At 35.8% G+C, this 8776-nt stretch overlaps 1 protein-coding gene across 1 annotated transcript in view; it reads left to right on the plus strand.

The window, feature by feature from the left end:
• LOC137644879 (major facilitator superfamily domain-containing protein 6) overlaps positions 1–8084 on the plus strand; it is an 8825-nt gene extending 741 nt beyond the window's left edge. The window contains exons 2-12 of the mRNA XM_068377761.1: positions 123–245; positions 445–659; positions 1109–1210; positions 1670–1924; positions 3427–3559; positions 3929–4014; positions 4742–4910; positions 6032–6176; positions 6536–6687; positions 6825–6977; positions 7215–8084. Coding sequence (XP_068233862.1) covers positions 123–245; positions 445–659; positions 1109–1210; positions 1670–1924; positions 3427–3559; positions 3929–4014; positions 4742–4910; positions 6032–6176; positions 6536–6687; positions 6825–6977; positions 7215–7336 — 1655 coding nt within the window. The 3' untranslated portion in view covers positions 7337–8084. The remainder of the gene's footprint in view (positions 1–122; positions 246–444; positions 660–1108; positions 1211–1669; positions 1925–3426; positions 3560–3928; positions 4015–4741; positions 4911–6031; positions 6177–6535; positions 6688–6824; positions 6978–7214) is intronic.
• Positions 8085–8776: the final 692 nt, after the last annotated feature.

An 8776-nucleotide genomic window follows, 5' to 3' on the forward strand; every position in this document is an offset into this window, starting at 1 on the left:
ACTTAGAAATATCATTTCACTGTAATGCTACAAAATTTCCTAAATATGTTTATGAATCACAGCTCATCCCTGAAAAAAAAAAAGGATGATTACATCATATGAAAAGTCTTCATACCTTTCAGGAACTATGGGATTCCTTCCCTTCCTAACACTTCACATGCAGCAACTCGGAATCACGGTTAAAGAAATAGCCATCGTTTACGCCTTTCTTCCAATCGCCTCCCTACTTGGACCACCGACATCAGGTATGGCCTTGCAAAACATGTTGTGGTACTTACTGTCTGTTGCTTAAACACTAAATGTATCATTATCAAAAGAAACTAATAGAATATTTTATTCATAATAAATGAGGCCATGAGTTAATAACTTGGAAAGAAATCTCTCCCTAAACTGAAAGACCGCAAGTGAACATAAGTGAAATTTCAACTACTTCTCTCCTGGCAGGCCTCATTGCGGACAAATTCGGCAGATATAAGATCGTTGTTATAATAAACATAGTCATCACAACGGTGCTTCATTGTTGCCTGCTCTACGTCCCTGCCCGCGACAAAAATGCCCTGACGTTCACCTGTGGTTTTCAAGAGCCTCGTCTCACCTGGGACACCTGTGATTATTGTCATGAGGACAGGAACAGCTCCAGCCTTGATCTTGTTCTTCAGGTTAGATGCTGACTTATAGCAGTGTCACAAATATACTTCCATCATCTTTTAGAATTTTTCAGCTTAATTTCTAGAAAACAGCCAGTGCTGCTGATCAAATTAAAAGCAAGCACATGTTCATTCCTGAGTAATTTTCTAAGTGGGCATGCAAGACTTATATTCTGAACAAATGCATAAAAATACTACTGATAATAACTTGGGCAAAATTTGGCTAAAAAATGCTAGAATAAAACATAAAGCATGTCCATGTGGCATAAACTTAGTTTTACAATACCTTTTTAAAATGTAGTGTATGTAAGTAACCTTTAAGAAATAATGGCATATTATGTTTGTTTATTCTTAAGTTGAGAAGTTCAGCGCTTATACATAGCTTATGATTTCACAATAAAATACATGAAAATAACACTCATCACATATTTGCCACTTTGGCTTTCATTTAATTTCAACAGAATTGCAAGTTCTTATGTGAGGCCCCACCTGAAGAACCCGAACTGTGTTACTACACTGAACACAATACTTCCATCTGTCACACTTTCGACATGAATACGCAGGTAAACTATACTTTCCTTGTGCTAATAGAATTTTGCAGAATGTTTCCTTTATTTATTGCCCAGAAAAGAAATACTGTTTATCATGTAAAGTGTAACCGAGTACAGTATTTGTAAGATTGTAAAGACATCATTCTTTCGATTTCGTTTTGTCGAATCTGTGAATAAGAGTTTTGTACTTATCATTCCTTACCCGTACTTGCTACGGTCTGTTTGTATACATCAATATATTTGATGCTCCACATTTTTCCTGTAAAGTTTTGTGAGAAACACAAATGCCAGATCAGACTTGACCTTTGTGCGACGGAGATCGCTTGCCTCGACCCGGGCACTTCCTATCTACTCCACACACCTGTATATAACCAAAATGTCCTGAATAATAAACAAGTCAGTTCTCAGCTACTTCCAATTAAATGCCCTCAATAGATAAAAGACAATGATTGATTTCATTTATCCCAACAGATACATATAAATGGGACGATATCATCCCTAAAACTGGGGGACACATGCAGCCACAAGTGGAAAAACCTGACACATGAAGAAAAACATTACGAGAGACTCAGTTGCTTGCACGAGTGTCCAATTGAATGCCAAGCCAAAGGAATGCCCGACTGTGAACATCCTGATGACCCATCTAACAAGCCAAACACTTTCTGGATTTACTTTACCATTCGGATAATAGCAACTTTCTTCCTGGCGTCAGCATTCACCATGTTGGTAAGTAATCTATGAAGCCTTTTACAAAATATTCTCTTGTAAAATTAAATTACCAAAGACCTTTATGATAGACATTTCTTAATTACTGATTTACAAAGAAGGATTTGAAGCTGCATACATTTTGCTTATTTTTATCACTTACAAATCGCGGACACATGGGACCGGAAATTGTTCAAGAGACTAACCATACACTATATGATTAGTGCCCAAGCCCCCTCTCCACCCAAGCTAGGTCTAGGGAAGGCCAGACAATGGCTGTATCATACTCAGGACATAGATCAAAGTCCTCATCCCTCGAGTACACAGGGATAGTAAGGTTGTAAAAGAGTGGAAATATTTTCCAGTCTACGAGGCATGTTCGAACTTCCAACCCAAAATAAGTACGGTACAAACGCTATCCAATAGGTTCCCACAACCTTTTTATTTATAGAATTTGGGCCATTCATCCCATGTTACCAATAGCCAAGGATGATGTTTTTTAAACACAATCAGAATGTAAAAGTGGGATATCTTAGAATTATGGGCAGTAATACGTATGCCCATCCCTAGCTACTCATATTTGCTAAGAACACAAAATATACACAATCTCTTATTGTTCATTTATTTTGTTACACGTTTTACATATGTAACATGGCTATGAAGCGGGATGTAGAAGATGATGAATGGAGAAGTATTGATTTAAAAGCTCAAGATAGAGACGACTGGTGAAATCTAACCAAGGCCCTTTGTGTTAATAAAGGTATGAGGAGGAGATGATGATGATGATGATGATGATGATGTTTAATATGACTTGTCAGAACAAACTTACACAATGAGTTTCATCAAATGGCTGGCATCCTACCATTATACATTCCTGTACATTTCAATAAATAGACCTAACTACAGTGTTCATTCACAACTAGTGTGAACAATGGCAGGTATAATTCCGAACAATATAGAGGATATCAAAGTATTAGACTAAGCGGAACCAGTGCTGTCATTGACAGCAATATGTTAATGCTGAAAGGTTACTGCTTACCTGGATTGATAAGAAGCAGTTAGAAGGCGATATGATTACCAAAAATACTATTTTTTTAAAGAATAATGGTATTAGAGCTGAATGAGGTGCAGCATTAAGAGAATGCATAGAAGATTTCACCTGTGGAAGAGATCTTAAATATGTGGTTAAGAGTGCAAATTTTATAAACGGTACGGCTTTGGTAGGGTAAGTAGCGAATCTATTTACAAAAATGCGATGTTAAATGCTCATGACATTTTCAAGAAAAATGTCATGTAATGATAAAATCTAAATTTCACTAAATAAACTGCAGTGCTATTCATTTAAAAGGAGAAAAAGCTGTATGAAGAAAAATTATTTGAAGTCTATACAGTATACTGTACGCACACATAAGAACCTATTGTATATTCAACACGTATTTACAAAATGGGCTATATACAGTAAGCAATTGCTTATTTGGAAGCCTATACAGTATACGTAATGTGATAATATTATATAATTCCAGGATGCTACAACTCTTGCTGTGATACGTGATCATGGTGGAGACTTTGGAAAACAAAGAGTTCTGAACATGATTGGACAATCCGTGGTCCCGCTGATAGCTGGAATACTCGTGGACTACCACAGCTCTTCCATTGGTTGGTACCTTTTTACTCTTAGAGATTTCAACTGCTCTAAGTGGTTAAGCCAGGAAATTTTATTAAAGACAAGGCTTTGGTAGAGCTTTAAACATTACTAGTGCAATGTACAGTACACCAAAGTCTATGCTTACACTGAAAGTTATGATGCCTAAATTATAAACCTTTTATATACATAAAACTTAAAAATTCCATTGTCTTTGTACCAAAATAAATCTTTTTTCATATTCAAGAACAAATGTTACAGTTTGAAACAAATTTCATAAAGTTGGTGTGATATTGTTATGACATTTAACCAATGAAATATCTAAATGTGTTTACCATGATCGTTATAAATAATAGGAACTAAAACCAACCTACATCTCACAGGATATTCAGATTACATGCCTGCCCTTTACCTCGGAGCGGGTTTCAACCTTATAGCCGTCTTTCTCGTTGGGAAACTTCGCTGTCACGTAAGTTCCTTCTCTTTTCTTGAGGGATTAAGATTAGTATTTTTCTATTTTCAATTGATTAACGTTGATAAATTCAAATGCCTTTACCTATTACCTGCAGCCTTGAGCATAAATAACGGATTTTGACATAGGAAAAATCTATTTTTGGGTAAGATAGCCATGTCGTCCAGCAAAAATATCCCATGTAGAACGCTACCTTAAAGGAACTTCCATCAGGACGACATGGTTACGAGCCCAAATATTATAAACACTAATAGAGTACACATGGGATTTACTGTGTATGAGCAGATATACATTAAAAAATACATTAAAGTATAAATAATATCAGTGTATTCAAAAGGTCATACAGTATAAGCATTACACCCTGGAAACTCTGTCTACAATAAAAGTTTTTACTTGATCAATTAATAACAGACAATTACAGTAATATAAATTGCATAATAAAAATTTGTTATCCAAAGATATGTAGAGCATTACCATATCTAAAAATGAATATCAAAATCAGTTTAAAGGATTGGAAAGGTTAATTTGAAAATAAGGTCAATGAACACTTAAGTCAAGAATTTAATGGTAAAAATTTACATAATGTTAAAATAAACTATTACTCAAGGAGAGCTTTTTAAACACTTGGTTTAAGAAATTGTACATTTGACACAAAACTACACATTTTTAACGGTCAATTTTCACAAGTCGATTTCCATGATAAAAAATTTATATTTATTTTCAGGTTGACAAAGCAGGTGACCACATCCTCTCTGACCTGAAGAAATTAATAACGAAACCGGAGATTGACCTGTTCCTTGCCATGATATGGGTCCTAGGATGTAATTGGGGATTCATTGAGAGCTATCTCTTCGTTTACCTAATAGAGCTCAACGCTCCTAATTATATGCTAGGTAAGATCTATATAAAAACTCTCTAGTTACAGTTTTCTTGACACATCTTTTATGCATTATGAAAGTGAATGAGCCATTCTCTTCATAATTACTTTTTCAACGAAATATCACCCAGAGCTTTCTTCACTCCATCAATCCACCAAAACCTTGGCCTTCCTCTTGTACTTCTCTCATCAACTCTTGCATTCACCACTCTTTTTAGCAGACAGCCCTTTTCCATTCTCTCCACATGGCCAAACCACCTTAACACATTCATATCCACTCTAGCTGCTAACTCATTCACCCGTTCTCACCCTCACTACTTCATTTCTGATTCTACCTAATCGAGATACACCAGACATACTCCTCAGACACTTCATCTCAAACACATTCAATTTCTGTCTCTTCATCACTTTCATTCCCCACAACTCCGATCCAAACATCACAGTTGGTACAATCACTTTATCATACAGAACTCTCTTTACATTCATGCCTAACCCTCTTCTTTACCACTCCCTCCACTGGCCCCAACACTTTGCCTCGTTCATTCACTCTGACGTACATCTGCTTCCACTTCATCATTTGCTGCAACAACAGACCCCAAGTACTTAAACTTATCTACTTCCTCAAGTAACTCTTCATTCAACATGACATTCAACCTCACACCACCTTCCCTTCTCATAAATCTCATAATTTTACTCTTACCCACATTAACTCTCAACTTCCTTCTCTTACATACCCTTCCAAATTCTGTCACTAATCAGCCAAGCTTCTCTTCCGAGTCTGCAACCAGTAGAGTATCATCCGCAAACAATAACTGATTTACCTCCCATTCATGATCATTCTCGCCTATCAGTTTCTATGTGGGCGTGGGGGCATAACAACAATTAGAATAGCGCCAACATATCCCAGCGTGTCATAAGAGGTGACTAAAAGGGACGGGGCAAAGGGGCTAGTAACCCCCTCTCCTGTACTATATACTCCTGTGAGACATTGAAGAGGTGTGTTAAAGAACAAACAAAATTTTCTAACATTCTAAAAGTTCTTTTTCACAGAATATCTTACAATTAAGGTAATACAACCAAAATATGTGGCAAACTATCCAAGGCTCAAGCAATTCCTTTATTTTTGCACCAATACAGGATTGACATTAACAGTCGGCAACATTGTTGGAGTCCCGGTGATGTATGTTACAGATAAAATAGTTGAGAAGATCGGGCGACACATGGTCTTCATCATATCCTTTGCCACTTACGCCATCAGGCTATTTGGCTACGCACACCTCACGTGAGTGTAGGAATTTCTTGTCAATTCAAAGCTGCCTGCATTAACTTTAGGATTATGTAAATCTTTACTTTAAATCCAAAATCAATTCATAAAGATGGTATACAAATATTAAAAATTGTTTCAAAAAGTAAAACATAATCAAATGGTCACTTAAATGAATACTTTTACGAGTTGAAATGATAACAAAAGAAGCTGAAAGGATTTCTATAAATATTCAGGTAATTTTTCTTCAACTTATCAAAACTAATATTTCTTTCTCTCCACAATACAATTTCTTTTCTTCTGATGCACTGTACTTAATATGAATATCAAGAATTCAATTTTTCCTCTCTCCCTGTTATTACAAATCTTCATTGCAGGGATCCATGGTTAGTGTTTCCTTTTGAACTGCTGGAAGTATTTACATATCAAATCATGTGGGTGGCCGCAGTTACTTTCTGTCCCATTCTGGCTCCAAAAGGCCTACTAGCAACCATGACTGGACTCGCTGGATCGATTCACTACTCAGTTGGTACGCAAAAGAGAATTAAACCATTAAACATTACTGTTAGTACTCTGATCTACCTTCTAAAATGTATTCACACTTTCAAGCCAGACCATAACATCTTACCGTTTCTAATCGCCTAAACTTATTGTACTGTTTAACAGGTCGTGGCGTAGGAGCTCTATTAGGTGGATACCTCATTGCGCAATATGGTCTTCCATTCGCATTTAGCTTCTTTGGTTATGTTTGCGTAACTGGTGGGGCCATCTACACGCTTGTGTATGTATTCTACATCAGGAGGAGAGCTCAACCAAAAGGTAGGTTCCTTTTATTAGACATATATTATACATATAATAATGGTTGTTATGTCTCAAATACATTTGTATTACACTACATAAGATGCAGTACCTTGGAAAACAGGTAAATATAGATAAATCTTATCACAAGGTAACATGCTGCTGATAAAATCATATAAAAGGTGCGAAGCATACATTCCACTACTCGCATATCGCAAGATTCTCACGCAAAATAATTTTCTTTTCCTCATATAACAGAGAAAGAAATAACTACACAGAACATTCAAGAAGACGCCGAGGAAGGAAAGCCTATGATAAAAAAGAAATCTCTTACTGGAGTAATAATTCCACCTAAGACAGAGAAGAACGAAGGAGAATGAAATCATACAGTTCTATGCCAACTGTATTTTTTTCAAGTGAATATCTTTTCACTGAAAATGAATAGTACCAAAGTAGTCCTTAGCAGAAAAGTTCAGCACTTCACCACTGACAAATGATTTTTCCATTTCTGACTACTGTACTGTACTTTTCAATAGTGCTACGAGCACTATCATAGATAGGATTAACTTCATCCAGATAAAAAGGTTCCTACGAGGATGTTTTTCACTCTGGGTACTGAATACGGTACAAAACGAGTCTACTTATATGTCTTTCATCTCTTAATCTACAGATAACTATGTTATGATAGTAACTGAAGTTACTTGACGGTAAGCTCCGGTGCCCATATGATCAATAAGAGATGAACAAATCTATTTATATAATAATGTCTAACTATTATATTAGGAGCTAGTAAAACTTTTTGGATAGGATGCTCAGGTATAAGGGCTTAGTAACTATATGACACTACCATTATAGAGGGGTATTTCTTTCAGAGATTTACCGATTATTATTATCATTTTTAAGAATCTTAACCAGACCGAGTCAAAATCTCAAACTCTTAAAAGGCTGACGGCAATTTATAAAAATTATTTTTACTGTTTCTGAAGGTTGTGAATTCATTGTACTGTGTTAGCATTATATAAAATTACAATGACTCAAAGTTAGAAGCTAATCAAAATGAAAGAACAAGACAACTTTAATGATCACTGTGTAAATAAACTGAAGTACGTCTACTACATTTCAAAATATTTACAATATGATATTTCATTTTTCAACCTTTATTTGTTTGCATAAAATGAATCAAACATAAAAAATCTAATATCAATAAAATTTTTCACTTCTTTATTCACCTGATGTTCTTATAGCTTTGTCCCTAAAACGACTCAATATCAACGTTACCGAAAAAAGCTAAACATATCGAGTTTTCTTCCATTCAACGCCTCTTGACCAACAAGGTGATATCTGGTGGCTGAGGTCAACCTAATTCAGTCTCAACGTTGAAACTAATCTCCTATCTTCTTGACCTCATTATTCAGAGGGGAGGAGGGTGTGCATATATATGAACATCAGATGAGTATAGAAGTGGCTGGGGATGTTTTAAGGAAAGTTGTTTCTTTTAGTTTTAATACCAGATTGATTTAATCACAATTAGTCCTAGTTATACAGTATTTAGAATAACTAAGCTGTAACATTTTAGGACCTAGGGATTATACTAAGAGATGAGTCTGGATTCCGAATATTTTCTTTTGGATTAGGAATTTCCTATCACTTTCATTCATGACTTATCTCCTTTAGTGTGTGTGTGTGTGTGTGTGTGTGTGTGTGTGTGTGTGTGTGTGTGTGTGTGTGTGTGTGTGTGTGTGTGTGTTTGTGTGTGTGTGTGTGTGTGTCAGCAATATGAACATCAGGGGAGGTTCATAGAAGTAAATGGACCTTGGAGA

This window comes from Palaemon carinicauda, chromosome 8 (genome assembly GCF_036898095.1).
Source record: "Palaemon carinicauda isolate YSFRI2023 chromosome 8, ASM3689809v2, whole genome shotgun sequence".
Taxonomy (NCBI): domain Eukaryota; kingdom Metazoa; phylum Arthropoda; class Malacostraca; order Decapoda; family Palaemonidae; genus Palaemon; species Palaemon carinicauda.